The sequence below is a fragment of the Scomber scombrus genome, chromosome 9 (genome assembly GCF_963691925.1).
Source record: "Scomber scombrus chromosome 9, fScoSco1.1, whole genome shotgun sequence".
NCBI classification, from domain to species: Eukaryota; Metazoa; Chordata; class Actinopteri; order Scombriformes; family Scombridae; genus Scomber; species Scomber scombrus.
In genome coordinates, this window is record NC_084978.1 from 14,740,058 (window position 1) to 14,758,110 (window position 18,053).

General features: G+C 37.3%; 2 protein-coding genes and 19 non-coding genes across 24 annotated transcripts in view; 20 read left to right on the forward strand and 1 right to left on the reverse strand.

Moving 5' to 3' along the window:
• fermt3b (FERM domain containing kindlin 3b) overlaps positions 1-13,529 on the reverse strand; it is a 32,110-nt gene extending 18,581 nt beyond the window's left edge. Inside the window, exons 1-3 of the mRNA XM_062425545.1 lie at positions 13,376-13,529; positions 11,210-11,376; positions 9,192-9,425 (exon numbers count right to left, since the gene is read on the reverse strand). Coding sequence (XP_062281529.1) covers positions 9,192-9,425; positions 11,210-11,333 — 358 coding nt within the window. The 5' untranslated portion in view covers positions 11,334-11,376; positions 13,376-13,529. The remainder of the gene's footprint in view (positions 1-9,191; positions 9,426-11,209; positions 11,377-13,375) is intronic.
• trnaw-cca (transfer RNA tryptophan (anticodon CCA)) lies at positions 96-167 on the forward strand. The gene has a single exon. It is a non-coding gene; the product is annotated as a tRNA-Trp (tRNA).
• trnaw-cca (transfer RNA tryptophan (anticodon CCA)) lies at positions 414-485 on the forward strand. Its single transcript has one exon. It is a non-coding gene; the product is annotated as a tRNA-Trp (tRNA).
• On the forward strand, positions 1,069-1,140 carry trnaw-cca (transfer RNA tryptophan (anticodon CCA)). The gene has a single exon. It is a non-coding gene; the product is annotated as a tRNA-Trp (tRNA).
• Positions 1,406-1,477, forward strand: trnaw-cca (transfer RNA tryptophan (anticodon CCA)). The gene has a single exon. It is a non-coding gene; the product is annotated as a tRNA-Trp (tRNA).
• Positions 1,786-1,857, forward strand: trnaw-cca (transfer RNA tryptophan (anticodon CCA)). The gene has a single exon. It is a non-coding gene; the product is annotated as a tRNA-Trp (tRNA).
• On the forward strand, positions 2,212-2,283 carry trnaw-cca (transfer RNA tryptophan (anticodon CCA)). Its single transcript has one exon. It is a non-coding gene; the product is annotated as a tRNA-Trp (tRNA).
• Positions 2,549-2,620, forward strand: trnaw-cca (transfer RNA tryptophan (anticodon CCA)). Its single transcript has one exon. It is a non-coding gene; the product is annotated as a tRNA-Trp (tRNA).
• On the forward strand, positions 2,886-2,957 carry trnaw-cca (transfer RNA tryptophan (anticodon CCA)). Its single transcript has one exon. It is a non-coding gene; the product is annotated as a tRNA-Trp (tRNA).
• Positions 3,358-3,429, forward strand: trnaw-cca (transfer RNA tryptophan (anticodon CCA)). Its single transcript has one exon. It is a non-coding gene; the product is annotated as a tRNA-Trp (tRNA).
• Positions 3,833-3,904, forward strand: trnaw-cca (transfer RNA tryptophan (anticodon CCA)). Its single transcript has one exon. It is a non-coding gene; the product is annotated as a tRNA-Trp (tRNA).
• Positions 4,167-4,238, forward strand: trnaw-cca (transfer RNA tryptophan (anticodon CCA)). The gene has a single exon. It is a non-coding gene; the product is annotated as a tRNA-Trp (tRNA).
• Positions 4,639-4,710, forward strand: trnaw-cca (transfer RNA tryptophan (anticodon CCA)). The gene has a single exon. It is a non-coding gene; the product is annotated as a tRNA-Trp (tRNA).
• Positions 4,957-5,028, forward strand: trnaw-cca (transfer RNA tryptophan (anticodon CCA)). Its single transcript has one exon. It is a non-coding gene; the product is annotated as a tRNA-Trp (tRNA).
• On the forward strand, positions 5,432-5,503 carry trnaw-cca (transfer RNA tryptophan (anticodon CCA)). Its single transcript has one exon. It is a non-coding gene; the product is annotated as a tRNA-Trp (tRNA).
• On the forward strand, positions 5,766-5,837 carry trnaw-cca (transfer RNA tryptophan (anticodon CCA)). Its single transcript has one exon. It is a non-coding gene; the product is annotated as a tRNA-Trp (tRNA).
• trnaw-cca (transfer RNA tryptophan (anticodon CCA)) lies at positions 6,238-6,309 on the forward strand. Its single transcript has one exon. It is a non-coding gene; the product is annotated as a tRNA-Trp (tRNA).
• On the forward strand, positions 6,556-6,627 carry trnaw-cca (transfer RNA tryptophan (anticodon CCA)). The gene has a single exon. It is a non-coding gene; the product is annotated as a tRNA-Trp (tRNA).
• On the forward strand, positions 7,028-7,099 carry trnaw-cca (transfer RNA tryptophan (anticodon CCA)). The gene has a single exon. It is a non-coding gene; the product is annotated as a tRNA-Trp (tRNA).
• trnaw-cca (transfer RNA tryptophan (anticodon CCA)) lies at positions 9,817-9,888 on the forward strand. The gene has a single exon. It is a non-coding gene; the product is annotated as a tRNA-Trp (tRNA).
• A 1,340-nt stretch (positions 13,530-14,869) lies between the features above and the next one.
• Positions 14,870-18,053, forward strand: part of macrod1 (mono-ADP ribosylhydrolase 1) — a 117,356-nt gene continuing 114,172 nt past the window's right edge. For 2 of the 4 annotated variants that reach the window (XM_062425876.1, XM_062425873.1), the window contains exons 1-3: positions 14,870-15,388; positions 16,916-17,014; positions 17,762-17,875. In XM_062425876.1, the coding sequence (XP_062281860.1) occupies positions 14,962-15,388; positions 16,916-17,014; positions 17,762-17,875 (640 nt within the window). In that variant the 5' untranslated portion in view covers positions 14,870-14,961. The remainder of the gene's footprint in view (positions 15,389-16,915; positions 17,015-17,761; positions 17,876-18,053) is intronic. The other 2 variants (XM_062425874.1, XM_062425875.1) reach the window with 2 other exon arrangements.

Here is an 18,053-nt window from a genome sequence, read left to right on the forward strand (position 1 = left end):
CTGTTTATTACAGACATTTATTACAGAAATGTTTTTATCCTAGCCTCTGTTTTTCGACCTGTCAGCTAATTACATGATTATTACAGTCTACATCAGACTCTGTGGCGCAACGGTAGCGCGTCTGACTCCAGATCAGAAGGTTGCGTGTTCAAATCACGTCAGGGTCAAAATTTGGCACTTCTGACTATACTAAATGTGTTGTTACAACAACTTTGTATATATTCTGGTAACAAGCTGCTGCCTCACTGATACATTCATTGCCCAGTGTTCTTAAAAACTGTAACAATCTACCTTCAAACTCTTCAACCCAGACATCCTATGAAAAAAACTACTATTTATTACAGAAATGTTTTAATCCTGGCCTCTGTTTTTCGACTTGTCAGCTAATTACATGATTATTACAGTCTACATCAGACTCTGTGGCGCAACGGTAGCGCGTCTGACTCCAGATCAGAAGGTTGCGTGTTCAAATCACGTCAGGGTCAAAATTTGGAATTTCATACTCTACTAAATGTGGTGTTACAACAACTTTGTGTATATGCTGTTGTACAGTTATTCTGGTAACAAGCTGCTGCCTCACTGATACATTCATTGCCCAGTGTTCTTAAAAACTGTAACAATCTACCTTCAAACTCTTCAACCCAGACATCCTATGCAAAAAACAACAACTATTCAATACAAAAATGTTTTCATCCTGGCCTCTGTTTTTCGACTTGTCAGCTAATTACATGATTACTGTAATCCACATCAGACTCTGTGGCGCAACGGTAGTGCGTCTGATTCCAGATCAGAAGGTTGTGTGTTCAAATCACGTCAGGTTCAAAATTAGGCATTTCTGACTATACTAAATGTGTTGTTACAACAACTTTGTATATATTCTGGTAACAAGCTGCTGCCTCACTGATACATTCATTGCCCAGTGTTCTTAAAAACTGTAACAATCTACCTTCAAACTCTTCAACCCAGACATCCTATGAAAAAAACTACTATTTATTACAGAAATGTTTTAATCCTGGCCTCTGTTTTTCGACTTGTCAGCTAATTACATGATTATTACAGTCTACATCAGACTCTGTGGCGCAACGGTAGCGCGTCTGACTCCAGATCAGAAGGTTGCGTGTTCAAATCACGTCAGGGTCAAAATTTGGAATTTCATACTCTACTAAATGTGGTGTTACAACAACTTTGTGTATATGCTGTTGTACAGTTATTCTGATAACAAGCTGCTGCCTCACTGATACATTCATTGCCCAGTGTTCTTAAAAACTATAACAATCTACCTTCAAACTCTTCAACCCAGACATCCTATGCAAAAAACAACAACTATTCAATACAAAAATGTTTTCATCCTGGCCTCTGTTTTTCGACTTGTCAGCTAATTACATGATTATTACAGTCCACATCAGACTCTGTGGCGCAACGGTAGCGCGTCTGACTCCAGATCAGAAGGTTGCGTGTTCAAATCATGTCAGGGTCAAAATGTGGAATTTCATACTCTACTAAATGTGTTGTTACAACAACTTTGTGTATATGTTCTTGTACAATTATTCTGGTAACAAGCTGCTGCCTCACTGATACATTCATTGCCCAGTGTTCTTAAAAATTGTAACAATCTACCTTCAAACTCTTCAACCCAGACATCCTATGCAAAAAACAAATACTTATTACAGAAATGTTTTAATCCTGGCCTCTGTTTATTACAGACATTTATTACAGAAATGTTTTTATCCTAGCCTCTGTTTTTCGACCTGTCAGCTAATTACATGATTATTACAATCTACATCAGACTCTGTGGCGCAACGGTAGCGCGTCTGACTCCAGATCAGAAGGTTGCGTGTTCAAATCACGTCAGGGTCAAAATTTGGCACTTCTGACTATACTAAATGTGTTGTTACAACAACTTTGTATATATGCTCTTGTACAGTTATTCTGGTAACAAGCTGCTGCCTCACTGATACATTCATTGCCCAGTGTTCTTAAAAACTGTAACAATCTACCTTCAAACTCTTCAACCCAGACATCCTATGAAAAAAACTACTATTTATTACAGAAATGTTTTAATCCTGGCCTCTGTTTATTACAGAAATTTATTACAGAAATGTTTTAATCCTGGCCTCTGTTTATTACAGACATTTATTACAGAAATGTTTTTATCCTAGCCTCTGTTTTTCGACTTGTCAGCTAATTACATGATTATTACAGTCTACATCAGACTCTGTGGCGCAACGGTAGCGCGTCTGACTCCAGATCAGAAGGTTGCGTGTTCAAATCACGTCAGGGTCAAAATTTGGAATTTCATACTCTACTAAATGTGGTGTTACAACAACTTTGTGTATATGCTGTTGTACAGTTATTCTGGTAACAAGCTGCTGCCTCACTGATACATTCATTGCCCAGTGTTCTTAAAAACTGTAACAATCTACCTTCAAACTCTTCAACCCAGACATCCTATGCAAAAAACAACAACTATTCAATACAAAAATGTTTTCATCCTGGCCTCTGTTTTTCGACTTGTCAGCTAATTACATGATTACTGTAATCCACATCAGACTCTGTGGCGCAACGGTAGCGCGTCTGATTCCAGATCAGAAGGTTGTGTGTTCAAATCACGTCAGGTTCAAAATTAGGCATTTCTGACTATACTAAATGTGGTGTTACAACAACTTTGTATATATGCTGTTGTACAGTTATTCTGGTAACAAGCTGCTGCCTCACTGATACATTCATTGCCCAGTGTTCTTAAAAACTGTAACAATCTACCTTCAAACTCTTCAACCCAGACATCCTATGCAAAAAACAACAACTATTCAATACAAAAATGTTTTTATCCTGGCCTCTGTTTTTCGACTTGTCAGATAATTACATGATTATTGTAATCCACATCAGACTCTGTGGCGCAACGGTAGTGCGTCTGACTCCAGATCAGAAGGTTGCGTGTTCAAAACATGTCAGGGTCAAAATGTGGAATTTCATACTCTACTAAATGTGTTGTTACAACAACTTTGTGTATATGTTCTTGTACAATTATTCTGGTAACAAGCTGCTGCCTCACTGATACATTCATTGCCCAGTGTTCTTAAAAATTGTAACAATCTACCTTCAAACTCTTCAACCCAGACATCTTATGCAAAAAACAAATACTTATTACAGAAATGTTTTAATCCTGGCCTCTGTTTATTACAGAAATTTATTACAGAAATGTTTTAATCCTGGCCTCTGTTTATTACAGACATTTATTACAGAAATGTTTTTATCCTAGCCTCTGTTTATTACAGACATTTATTACAGAAATGTTTTTATCCTAGCCTCTGTTTTTCGACCTGTCAGCTAATTACATGATTATTACAGTCTACATCAGACTCTGTGGCGCAACGGTAGCGCGTCTGACTCCAGATCAGAAGGTTGCGTGTTCAAATCACGTCAGGGTCAAAATTTGGCACTTCTGACTATACTAAATGTGTTGTTACAACAACTTTGTATATATGCTCTTGTACAGTTATTCTGGTAACAAGCTGCTGCCTCACTGATACATTCATTGCCCAGTGTTCTTAAAAACTGTAACAATCTACCTTCAAACTCTTCAACCCAGACATCCTATGCAAAAAACAACAACTATTCAATACAAAAATGTTTTTATCCTGGCCTCTGTTTATTACAGAAATTTATTACAGAAATGTTTTAATCCTGGCCTCTGTTTATTACAGAAATTTATTACAGAAATGTTTTAATCCTGGCCTCTGTTTATTACAGACATTTATTACAGAAATGTTTTTATCCTAGCCTCTGTTTTTCGACCTGTCAGCTAATTACATGATTATTACAGTCTACATCAGACTCTGTGGCGCAACGGTAGCGCGTCTGACTCCAGATCAGAAGGTTGCGTGTTCAAATCACGTCAGGGTCAAAATTTGGCATTTCTGACTATACTAAATGTGGTGTTACAACAAATTTGTGTAGATGCTGTTGTACAGTTATTCTGATAACAAGCTGCTGCCTTACTGATACATTCATTGCCCAGTGTTCTTAAAAACTGTAACAATCTACCTTCAAACTCTTCAACCCAGACATCCTATGCAAAAAACAACTATTTATTACAGAAATGTTTTTATTCTAGCCTCTGGTTTTTTACCTCTCAGCTAATTACATGATTATTACAGTCCACATCAGACTCTGTGGCGCAACGGTAGCGCGTCTGACTCCAGATCAGAAGGTTGCGTGTTCAAATCACGTCAGGGTCAAAATGTGGAATTTCATACTCTACTAAATGTATTGTTACAACAACTTTGTGTATATGTTCTTGTACAATTATTCTGGTAACAAGCTGCTGCCTCACTGATACATTCATTGCCCAGTGTTCTTAAAAATTGTAACAATCTACCTTCAAACTCTTCAACCCAGACATCCTATGCAAAAAACAAATACTTATTACAGAAATGTTTTAATCCTGGCCTCTGTTTATTACAGAAATTTATTACAGAAATGTTTTAATCCTGGCCTCTGTTTATTACAGAAATTTATTACAGAAATGTTTTAATCCTGGCCTCTGTTTATTACAGACATTTATTACAGAAATGTTTTTATCCTAGCCTCTGTTTTTCGACCTGTCAGCTAATTACATGATTATTACAATCTACATCAGACTCTGTGGCGCAACGGTAGCGCGTCTGACTCCAGATCAGAAGGTTGCGTGTTCAAATCACGTCAGGGTCAAAATTTGGCACTTCTGACTATACTAAATGTGTTGTTACAACAACTTTGTATATATTCTGGTAACAAGCTGCTGCCTCACTGATACATTCATTGCCCAGTGTTCTTAAAAACTGTAACAATCTACCTTCAAACTCTTCAACCCAGACATCCTATGAAAAAAACTACTATTTATTACAGAAATGTTTTAATCCTGGCCTCTGTTTTTCGACTTGTCAGCTAATTACATGATTATTACAGTCTACATCAGACTCTGTGGCGCAACGGTAGCGCGTCTGACTCCAGATCAGAAGGTTGCGTGTTCAAATCACGTCAGGGTCAAAATTTGGAATTTCATACTCTACTAAATGTGTTGTTACAACAACTTTGTATATATGCTCTTGTACAGTTATTCTGGTAACAAGCTGCTGCCTCACTGATACATTCATTGCCCAGTGTTCTTAAAAACTGTAACAATCTACCTTCAAACTCTTCAACCCAGACATCCTATGCAAAAAACAACAACTATTCAATACAAAAATGTTTTTATCCTGGCCTCTGTTTATTACAGAAATTTATTACAGAAATGTTTTAATCCTGGCCTCTGTTTATTACAGAAATTTATTACAGAAATGTTTTAATCCTGGCCTCTGTTTATTACAGACATTTATTACAGAAATGTTTTTATCCTAGCCTCTGTTTTTCGACCTGTCAGCTAATTACATGATTATTACAGTCTACATCAGACTCTGTGGCGCAACGGTAGCGCGTCTGACTCCAGATCAGAAGGTTGCGTGTTCAAATCACGTCAGGGTCAAAATTTGGCATTTCTGACTATACTAAATGTGGTGTTACAACAAATTTGTGTAGATGCTGTTGTACAGTTATTCTGATAACAAGCTGCTGCCTTACTGATACATTCATTGCCCAGTGTTCTTAAAAACTGTAACAATCTACCTTCAAACTCTTCAACCCAGACATCCTATGCAAAAAACAACTATTTATTACAGAAATGTTTTTATTCTAGCCTCTGGTTTTTTACCTCTCAGCTAATTACATGATTATTACAGTCCACATCAGACTCTGTGGCGCAACGGTAGCGCGTCTGACTCCAGATCAGAAGGTTGCGTGTTCAAATCACGTCAGGGTCAAAATGTGGAATTTCATACTCTACTAAATGTATTGTTACAACAACTTTGTGTATATGTTCTTGTACAATTATTCTGGTAACAAGCTGCTGCCTCACTGATACATTCATTGCCCAGTGTTCTTAAAAATTGTAACAATCTACCTTCAAACTCTTCAACCCAGACATCCTATGCAAAAAACAAATACTTATTACAGAAATGTTTTAATCCTGGCCTCTGTTTATTACAGAAATTTATTACAGAAATGTTTTAATCCTGGCCTCTGTTTATTACAGAAATTTATTACAGAAATGTTTTAATCCTGGCCTCTGTTTATTACAGACATTTATTACAGAAATGTTTTTATCCTAGCCTCTGTTTTTCGACCTGTCAGCTAATTACATGATTATTACAATCTACATCAGACTCTGTGGCGCAACGGTAGCGCGTCTGACTCCAGATCAGAAGGTTGCGTGTTCAAATCACGTCAGGGTCAAAATTTGGCACTTCTGACTATACTAAATGTGTTGTTACAACAACTTTGTATATATTCTGGTAACAAGCTGCTGCCTCACTGATACATTCATTGCCCAGTGTTCTTAAAAACTGTAACAATCTACCTTCAAACTCTTCAACCCAGACATCCTATGAAAAAAACTACTATTTATTACAGAAATGTTTTAATCCTGGCCTCTGTTTTTCGACTTGTCAGCTAATTACATGATTATTACAGTCTACATCAGACTCTGTGGCGCAACGGTAGCGCGTCTGACTCCAGATCAGAAGGTTGCGTGTTCAAATCACGTCAGGGTCAAAATTTGGAATTTCATACTCTACTAAATGTGGTGTTACAACAACTTTGTGTATATGCTGTTGTACAGTTATTCTGATAACAAGCTGCTGCCTCACTGATACATTCATTGCCCAGTGTTCTTAAAAACTGTAACAATCTACCTTCAAACTCTTCAACCCAGACATCCTATGCAATAAACAACTACTTATTACAGAAATGTTTTAATCCTGGCCTCTGTTTATTACAGAAATTTATTACAGAAATGTTTTAATCCTGGCCTCTGTTTATTACAGAAATTTATTACAGAAATGTTTTAATCCTGGCCTCTGTTTATTACAGACATTTATTACAGAAATGTTTTTATCCTAGCCTCTGTTTTTCGACCTGTCAGCTAATTACATGATTATTACAATCTACATCAGACTCTGTGGCGCAACGGTAGCGCGTCTGACTCCAGATCAGAAGGTTGCGTGTTCAAATCACGTCAGGGTCAAAATTTGGCATTTCTGACTATACTAAATGTGGTGTTACAACAAATTTGTGTAGATGCTGTTGTACAGTTATTCTGGTAACAACCTGCTGTCTTACTGATACATTCATTGCCCAGTGTTCTTAAAAACTGTAACAATCTACCTTCAAACTCTTCAACCCAGACATCCTATGCAAAAAACAACTATTTATTACAGAAATGTTTTTATTCTAGCCTCTGGTTTTTTACCTCTCAGCTAATTACATGATTATTACAGTCCACATCAGACTCTGTGGCGCAACGGTAGCGCGTCTGACTCCAGACAGTTGTAGTCCTTTTCTTCTTCAGCATAGTCATAACATGTAAAAAGTGATTAAAGCAGCACTCCCTCAGTCTTCACTTCCACCTCCATTTTTCCAAGTTGTTATTTTGCATTGATGACAAACACAAAATTATTTTGTGCTTCCCCTTATTTATTTGTTTTTTAAATAGACTCTGTGGCACAACGTTAGCGCGTCTGACACCAGATCCGAAGGTTGCGTGTTCAAATCACATCAGGGTCAAATTTAAGCTTCAAAGCATATACTAAATGTGTACTTAATGTGCAACAGCTATCTCTCTGGCCCTGTTTACACCTGGCATTAACATGCATCTCAGGTGTTCTGATCACAATTGGACAGCCAAGACGCTCTTCACACCTGTCTAGATTATGCATCTCAATCTGACCTGTGTCCAGATTTTGTTGCTGCCTACATCACTTGTATGAGAGGGTCAAATGTTACAGTTATGACGTCAGTCAGACAAGTGCCACATGTCATGTGGGCTAAAGAGCTAAGACCTAAAACATAATGTTTCAAGAACTAATATACACATATGGGCTATTCAAACTGTTCAGATTAGGCCAGCCACGTACATCCGTGCACCTCTCCATTCTCTCAACTGTCATTGCGCTTTTACAAACATACTATAACCGCCACGTCCTGTATTGATGACATATTTTCCTGTTATGTGCATTATTATAAATGTACTATGAATAACAGGCTGGTCGATCACTTGTTTAACAGCTTTTAGTTTCTAATATTTAGGGCTTGTCTTTTATTTTGCTCTCCAGATTAAATATTTCCTTTGTTTTTTATGCACTAAGGGATTTAACAGAGGTTTATCCTGATGTGTTCCTCCTCTACATGCTTGAATTGTTACTTTGATACAAATCTGAGTTTTCTTAATCTGTTTCTCGGCTCCCTCTAAGCTGCTTCTCTACTAACAGATTGCATTATTTCCTCTCTGCCTGCTGCTTTTCAAAACCTTTCCAGTCTGCTGTCACCTCCTGGGGATTTCTGGTGAGGAATTGAGACCAAGAAGTGCCAAAATTAGACTAAATGAAAGTATGAAGCAGATGGTGGAAGTCTTTTTTCCTGGAAATGGTGTGGGTTGTTACAGCCAATTAGACATCAACTTATTAATGAGACACTTTTACACATCTCGAAGAATAATTACGTTGTAAACAGTTATTGCAGTTTGATGACTGACAACCAGCAAGTAGACAGGAGGGGAGAAAAGAAACAGATACTGAAGAGAGGGCAAATGTGGTGAATGTTGTGGATGAAAACTTAATTTGATTGAAAAAACAGAGTTAATGTCTCTCTTTATCATAAAATAGATTAAATGGACGCATAGGAACAGATTCATGGGATACCTTGGTGTACATGATGTCAGAGTGGTACGAGATGTGTTCAGAGAGAAAGGGTTTTACGTTTGAATGATTTGCGTTTGTGTGTGTGTGTGTGTGTGTGTGTGTGTGTGTGTGTGTGTGTGTGTGTGTGTTTTGGTGGACAGAGGCAAAAGGTAAGGAAGGCAGAAAAAAGAAAGAAAAAGATGGAATGAAAGATGAAAAAATTAATGGAGAAAGGAAGAGGGATAAAGGGGAAAATATGGAAGAATAAAAGAAAGAAAGGAAGGAATGAAGGAAGGAAGAAAGAAAGATAGAAAGAAAGAAAGAATGAATGAAGGAAAGAGAGCAACAAGAGAAAAGGGATGAAATAGAAGGAAAAAAGGAATCAAGAAAAAAACAAAACAAGAAAGAAAGACGGAGTGAAAAAAAGAAAGAAGGACTCACTGAGCAGCCTGCAGATGCCCATCACGGTCTGGAAGACGGGGTTGGAGAAGCAGGCGCGGAGCCGCACAGTGATCCCGTTGGGCAGGCCCAGCTTCAGGGGCTTGTGCTGGGACATGAAGATCAGCCGAGCGTCGGCGTGGATGCCGTACTTCTCCAGAGTCCAGGCCGTCCGCAGCAGCCACTTCTGCTTCTGATCCCACCACAGCGCATGGTCCGACCAATCCCGCTTCATCTCTGCGGAGGCCAGACACAAAACACCTCATTACACACTGAGTTATCATCTATTAGATTAATTTCAGGTGGTGATGCGTCATTTGACTCGTCTTCTTTAATCACAGAACAACTGCCAGTGATAGTCCAGGCATGTTCTCGCCTCAACAATTCCAAATGGCCTCTAGCTAATTAATTGAAATGACAATTAATTGCCAGATAGCTCGAAAAAATATGATCAATTCGCCTCTGTGTCAGAGATCATATTTACATTTATGAGACACAAACCTTGTTATGTCGATAATCAGTTAGCTCCATTCGTGATCTTCATAAGTCTCTGACCATTAATCACCTACTGATGTTTTACCGTATACTACTAGATACTATATAGTGGTAGTTCACCAATTTGACATAGGACTCTGTGGCGCAACGGTAGCGCGTCTGACTCCAGATCAGAAGGTTGCGTGTTCAAATCACGTCAGGGTCAAATTATTTGCTTTACAATGATCCAAAGTAATCAGCATTTTAACAGAAATGCAGTGAGGACGTAAATAATCCGACCAGGTTTGTGCAGTAACAGGGATTTTCCTACCTCAACAACTGAAAAGTGACATCTGAATCTCTGTACAAATCATTTGTGTTATATGAATACTTATCGGCATCATTTCAAAATTTCCAGTTTGCTAATGAGGTAGATTTTCTTAATTGCAAAGATTTACCCATTTTGGACATCAAATCATTTTCACCTGATGAGAGCAAAGTTGATTGTAAAGGTCAAGAGGTAGCAGCATTCAACGTGGATTGTGTTTCAGGTGGTAAAAGAATCAAACTGCTTATTCCAATGAATGGGCAGCATAAGACACATAAGCAACAAATATTGTACTGACAAATAAAATGAACAATTTAGGGTTAAAATACTATCAGTTTAATACACGATGGAAAACATAAAAGTAAATACATATTCGGCTGTGTTTTTTGTTTGTCTTGACTAATATTTTGCAGTCTTAACTGATCATTTATACCAGCATTTAATTTAAAAAAAGAAAGCATGATCAGATACTTTTGCTGGTCTTGTTCATAACAAGACAATCAAAAGTATCAGTTTCATAACTGTCAGAGTGATGAGCATGTCAAAAAGTGGATGATAGTCATTTGTGAAGCACTAAACTGTATAAAAGCTGCTATACAATTACAATTTCATTGATTGATTGATTGATTGATTGATTGATGGAGAGGTGTGGTATAACGGGACATGGTGAAAGTTATTGCTTGGTATAAAAATGTATAAAAGCTCAAAAATAATATTTACTTTGGTAAAACAGACAAGTATGTAATGTTACACAGGTTTATATTAAGGTTACAAGACACATTCTTAATGCATGACTCATGGTGATTTAAAGCATGGTAAATGCAGGACACATCATTTATTCCTGTTGCTCACTATTAAGAAATTATCAAGTCACTATGAATTTATGTGATTACTTAATTCTTAATGGATCATCAGTCAGTGTTATATGGTATTTAGTTAAATATAGAAAAGGGATGAGCTTCTCTGAAAGCAGAACATCTATTCTTGTGGAAATATGAAGCTGTTTGAAGCTTTATCAATCATTACTGGCATGTATTAAATCATCACGGATTAGTTCTGCACTACTTAAGCATGTGTTTTGCAACCTTAATATAAACTGTTACTTGTTAACATATGCAAATTCTGGAGTGTCCATGCAAAGCTATTTCTAGTCTGTGCAAGTAACCGACAAACTGAGCGCCTCTCTGAGCCAAACAGAAGCAGACAGACAGTGACCTACGTGTCTTCTCCACCAGTTTGAGGATCACCCCTCCCACGTGGAGGTCAGAGGCCACGCTGATGGTGACAGACGGGACATCAGGCCCCAGGTCCTCCACATTGACTGACAGGTCCCACGCCGCCATACTTGGAGAAAGAGAGGAAGAGAGAGAAATGCAGGAGACAGGTCTGATAGAGCAGAGTTGAGTGGACAGAAACCAAGAAAGAAGTATAAACCAGGAGAGACAAAGACAGAGAAAGTGAAAAATTCAGAGATTTAGTATCAGTGTTATATAATTCGGTTTAAGTCCTTATTATAAAATCTTGCTCTGAATCAAAGTGAGTGAATTAAGTAAAATACCCTTTAAAAGATATATCATCTGTGACAAAAACTGTATCAAGGTCCTGTGCTACATAAAGTAGTAAAACAAAAAAGCCAGAATAATTTCAATTACTGTTATTCAATGTAAAGAATGCAACATCATTTTTCAATGGTGATTTTTGTTTTTAAATAAATAGATGTCAAATTTAACCCAGAACACTTTGTATGTATAAAGATGTGTACCAGCTGCATAAATAAATATATACTTGTGTATTCATGGTCACTTTAGTAAAAGTCATAAAATGTAGGGCTAGATGATGATGATGGTGTTAAGGGGTTTTTTACCACTCTCAAATGTGAAAAATGGTTCAAATTTGACCTGAACAGTATGTAAACGTTTGTGAGGGTTACTCCCTCTTCTGGTTTTATATCATATTATCATAACTGCCAACTTCTAATCTGACATGAAAAATGCTCACTATGCCAAGTTTAGTGTGTTAAGTGTGTGAGAGCAAAATCCTGTACTTTTATATGCTCACATTAAATCTGAGTTTAAGATGTGTCACCTACAAGCAGGATTTGTGACATGCCCATCGTTGTCCAATATGCAACTTATTGTGCAACTTTCAGTTAACAAACAATGTGAAAGGACTTTTCAGTGAAGCAAAAGAAGCAGGTGTCATTTTTTTCTTTTACAAGGTATAACTTCTCTGTGGAAAGATGAATCAGATACAATTAATTCAGATCAGTAAAAAAGAAAAAAAAACCCATCAACATCACAGTTTCATTACATTATACTGCATAATTAGGTAGAACTTTTTTTTTTAACTGAAAAATACGGTGGAGCAATAATTATTTACAATTAAAGATCCTGCATTCAAAATGTTACATAACCTGAAGTACATAGGTATTAGCAGTAACAGGCATATAAAGTATCAAAAGTACTAATTTTGCAGATGTATTATTATCTTTGTATTACATTAAGCAGCGTGTTATGCTGATTGAGGTGGATTTATTTTTAGGTCGTGCTGTTTGGTAGATGCAATGTGTTGCTATCAACACTATAGCAATGCATTGTATTCTGTTTTAAAAAGTCCAGTGAAAAGCTGCAATTTATCTGCTTTAACACAGTAAAAAGCAAAAAATGGAAGAATTTTATATAACAACAACAACAATCACACAAATATAAACTGCAGTTTCTGAGGACATTTAAGATATTAAACGAGACAAAGAGAAGCTAAAGGACATGCTGAGAAGAAATACTTTAACCCACTGTCCAATATCACATGATACTGTGTAACACTGAGACAGACACACACACTGGATGGTGGAGTTTCTGTCTACATGTCCAGCTTGACAAGTGCATGATGGGAGCTTCCTGTTTTTGAACTATCACCATGGAGGCATGCTTCCGCTTTCTGTCTGGCCCACGGTGGGATATTCATCCAATGCGCCCATTGCCACCTAATGCATGTTTGTGAACATGTGAGTGGGATTATATTAAAAGTCATCACATTTGTGGATGAAAGTGAGCGTTTCCTCCATATGTTTAAAGTTTCAAGGTGTAATATCACAGACATTGGCACAAAGACGACAATGACAACCACATGACATGCCTGCACCCATCTTCAAGCCTAAATATTTCTTTCTTTCTTTTCCTCTTTCTGAACATATATTCTGATATATGACCTATTAACCTCTTACATTATACAGTAAAAAGTGACCTAATAAACAACCCCAGATCTGTATATTTAACACAGGAGCCTCCGACGTACACACCCTGCCCTATGTCTTTCTCTCTTCATGCTTTCTCCCTTTCTCTGATATTCACACATCCACAGTCAAACACACTTTTAAGGACAATACCGTCAGTCTCCTTTGTTCAAGTTTTTGAGAAACTCTTCTTCTGTTCCTCTTCCTTGGTCACACCTCTGAAGAAGTTTCCCAGGTTTTCTGTGAAAAATGTGCAGCAGTAGTTTCGCCTTTCTCAGGGCGGGCTGTGGTCTGTAGCTTGTGCTTTGTTGCATGTGTCACTTCTGTAGAGAAGTCTTGTTCCTTTTTTTTGTCGGTTTCCGCCTAGCGGAAATGTCAAGAGCATTTTGACTGACGTGCATGTGATCGTATTGAGCAATGGGTGTCACACAGCATATGTAGGAAACAAGATATTAAATGGACAGACAACACACATTGTCACTCTCCTCCCTTTGTTACACCCTGTTTGAACTTCACGTACACACACAGTAAATTAGTCAAACTTTGTGTGTTGCAAGTTCAGCGAAGAGCAATTTTAGGGTGTGTGTTAGCAATTCATTTTCTTACGTTATAAAAAAAAGCAGCTTTTGTAGGTTTTGTTGGAATGACAGATAGAAACTTGGAGAAACAATAACTTAACACAAGGTTTTCTGTCTATGGAATAAATCCAAATGATCTTGTTGACATTACAGATTAACCCTGCGTTCACTCATTGGTTTTGGGACACATACTCCTACCTTCAAATCATGATCTAACCTTTAAACTACAAACATGTACAAAGTTGGTGGCACTCAATTGCACCATTGCTAGGAGGCCACAAAACAAGGCTGTAGAGAAATGTTGCCTACAGGCGCTTTTTTAAAATATGGCTTCTGCTGATGGGATGAAACAGTAATAAGATAAGCTACTTCACTATCATTCAACAAGATGAAATACTTATCAAGTGCAGCCAGTCTTTATCCTTAATTATGCTGTGTTCCTAACAACTTTTATGTAGCATACCCTATTACTGGTAGGCTATTTACCCCAAAAACATCTTTCATACAACATCACATAGAGCTGAAAAGATATTTTTATTTAATTAAGTTTAATGTAATTGAAACTTAATATTATTAAATGTCTGTTTTTTAAAATAATATGTTCAGGGCATTTTTGCACTTATTTGAAAGTTCATTCATAAATGCTCCATAAATTAAAGTTTATTATTATTGTAAGATTATTTAAATTCAGTTTGTAATTAGAAAGATGTCTTCCAAGCCTATGTCCGTTTCTTAACCACATAACAGCTTTTAAATTTTAGCGCGTTATTTGACCAGTAATACCAGTATTTCCTACTGTACATGAAGTAGGCATTGGCTTGTGTTGGCTTCAGCTGTACCATGTCATCTGAGTCGGGGTGAAATTTAAATAAGAGCAACCTTATTGATATTGTAGCGTTACTTTTTCACTTGTAATAACAATAGCCCTTCTATTGCGGCATTAGACACAGCATTTATTATTAATGGCGCTTTTTTGTGTGTGATTTTTGGACAACCAACGCCCACCCCATGTGAGTGTGTATGGTATGCTCCACACGTTAACGTCCAAAACAAAAATGGCCCATGAGTGAAGTGCAGGAGTCGAAAACGAAAGCTAACTCATGAGTGACTGTCACTGTCCTCTGTGTGGAGCTTCAAGTAACACGAACCGTGAGCTCAGGCATGGCACTTCAAATGTCAGCTCTATTTTCATATGTCAGAGCCCCGCTGTGCACCGTCCCTCTGCCCCGTGTCTGTGCCGACATCCAGAGAGCCGGTATCAAGTTCAAGCACATCTTCACTCCTGGAAGCCCCCAGCTGGGAGGTAAGCCAGCAACAAGTCCTCTCCGCGGCCATATTCACACTGCACCCCGAGCGGAGAAGTTTTCAACAACAACAACAGCAGCATTTAGGTGGTCCCGCCAGGACAGCGGCTCTTCCTCCTCTTCTCCCCAGGGGAGAGCAGGTTGGCTCGGCAGGGTTGCCCTCGGTGCCGCCTTCGGATTGAGCGCAGCAGTGGTGGTGCAGTCTCTCCACACCGGGACGCTGGCCGCCATGGCCCAGAAAGTTAACCTGAACTCGGCTGAGGGGGACTGGAAGGAGACCAAGGGTGAGACTAATCAACCAGGCCTGAGAGGAAGATTTTAATTGCAGTTTTTAACAGCTGGCAAGCGAGGATTGTCAACAAACGCAAATGTGTGTGCTGTCACATGACCAACACCTGTCACAGCCTGACAGATGTAGATGATTATTATACTAAATAAATAATAATCACAGCAAAGCAGCGAGTCCATACAAACATATTATACCTGTAAAAATAACGAGTTATAGTAATTTGCCTGCCGTCATAATAAAGGAGGGTTAATACACTATAAACTCAGATGATACTAAAAACACTACAGGAATTATATAAATACATTAGAAGTGCAGCCAGTGAAAAGTGTATCCAATTATATGTTGTTCTTTACAGGCACTTGGTTAATAAGTTAACCTTTTAAAATGTCAAACGTAATGACAAATGCCCATCACAAGTTATCAGGGTCCAAACTAATGTCTTTAAAGTGCTTTTTAGTTGATCAACTTTATAAGGCCACTTTATAAGGAACAACTGTGTAATCTAATGCAATCCAATACAACAGCTCTGCCATAAATTCTCCATTTTTAAGCTTATACATTTTCAGTTTATCTTAATATCATCAGAAAGGTGATAATTGTACTTTGTTTATTATTGAAGTAAGAATAAGTGCTTAGTTTTCACTTACCAAGTGCCAAATTACTACTATTGAAGTACACATTTTATGTATTGCACTCTCACTTTACTTGATCTTATATCTATTTCATCAAGGGTTATATTTTCCGTCCTATATTACATTAACTTTTTTTTTTTAGTGTTTTTAGTGTCCTTTTCCTATGAAGCACTTGGTGTATGTAATTTATTTTTTAGTAAGGCACTTTGAGCTGCATTTCTTGTATGAAAAGGTGCTAAAGTTAAGTTATTATTATTATTATTATTACTATTATTATTATTATTATTATTTTTTTTTTTTAAATTGTTGTTGTTGTTATAGTAGGTGGTGGTGATGGTGTACTGGGCTGCATTATAGTGAATGGTGTTCCTAATGTTTTGTCCACTCCATTAACATATGAGGGGTGCATACATTAGGATCACTTTTGGATGGTGAGTGTATAAATACATCAGAGCTGATGTGTCCATTCTGACTAATTTGATCATAATTTAACCTTTAAAATGTCAAACATAATGAAAAATGCCCATCACAAGTTACCAGAAGCCAAAGTAACTATCAAAAGATTGAAAACCAATTGATAACTAATGTAAAATAAAATATTTGATATAACATAATGCCTTTGAAATATTACCATAATATTTTTGCAATCTACAAAAAATCTATGTAGATTAGAACAGAGAAGAATTTTTGTGTTGTGTTCAAAAGCTACACAGGACCACAGAACAAGTGCCAACATTTAATATCATCTCAAAGGACAGACTGCAGTTTCCTGAAGAAATGTTCACAAGGAGTTAATGTATTAGTTATGTTGTTCTGCTCACCAAAAATGATATGTTTCTCTGTATATTTTATTTTTAACTGCCGTCTTCTCGTTCTCCATTGTCTCTCAGACTTCTTGCTGTCTCTGTCAGTGAAGGACAGGCGTCAGTACTACAGGACTCCTAAGTCTGTGCCACTGGACAACATTGAAGTGTGGACTCCTACTGCAGGTCAGACACCCGACAACAGTCAATGTCATTTCGGCACAGGTGGCAGCAGTGGTGAGATTTACCACGAAGCCAGGGTGCAAAGACATGAGCAATTCTTCCAGTGTTAATAGATATTTGGCCACATAACATCAGAGTGCACACTAAAAGCCATGTGTCATAATTCTGCATTATTTGTAAGACAGAGACACTTTTAAGGACCTTATATGAAACAAGATTATATATGTTTTGAAGCTTCTGATGCACACCAATCTAGTTGTGCAAATTTCACTTTTTCAGACTGATAAAAATGCACAATTATGTTGAAGAGGCAGATCAGTTATTTTTATCCAATGACCCCAATTTAAAGATTTTACTCTTGTCTTATTCAAATGTTGTGGAGCAGTTTTGTCCCTATCAGAAACACATTTTGCAGAATTTATACAGTTTAATAATGGTTAAATAATCATATATATACAAATATTATAAGTACACAATGATAGTCAGTTAATTAGGTGTCAGTTGAGTGTAATCTAAATGTGTGTAGCAGTAGATGGTAGTAGAGTAGATTATACAGTGTATGTGCCTATTTCTAAGAACTGTTTGAATGATAACAAGTCGGAAAAAAACAGCACAGATCCTTGCTATCATTTAAACATTTTTTGATTATTTTATCATTTTTACACTGGCATATTTATTGTGCAAATGTAGCAGACAGGTACATAAAACTGTTCTTGATACTGGTTGTGTGTGTGTGTGTGTGTGTCTCAGTAGCAGCTGGTTCTGAGAAAAGTAAATATCCCAGGAATGAAAAGTTGGACAAGAAGATTTCCCTCTACAGTGGTGACATCACCCAGCTGGAGATAGATGCCATTGTTAATGCAGGTATGTGTGTGTGTGTGTGTGTGTAAATGAGTTTTTTGTTTTTAGTCCATGTTTTTGGTTTATCATCAAACATGGTGGCCGATGGTCAGCTGCAGTGTACTATTTTTAAATCTGATGTCAGTGCTACGCTGACATCTTAAAAAAGACAGGATAAAATAAAATGAAGATGACAGAAAAG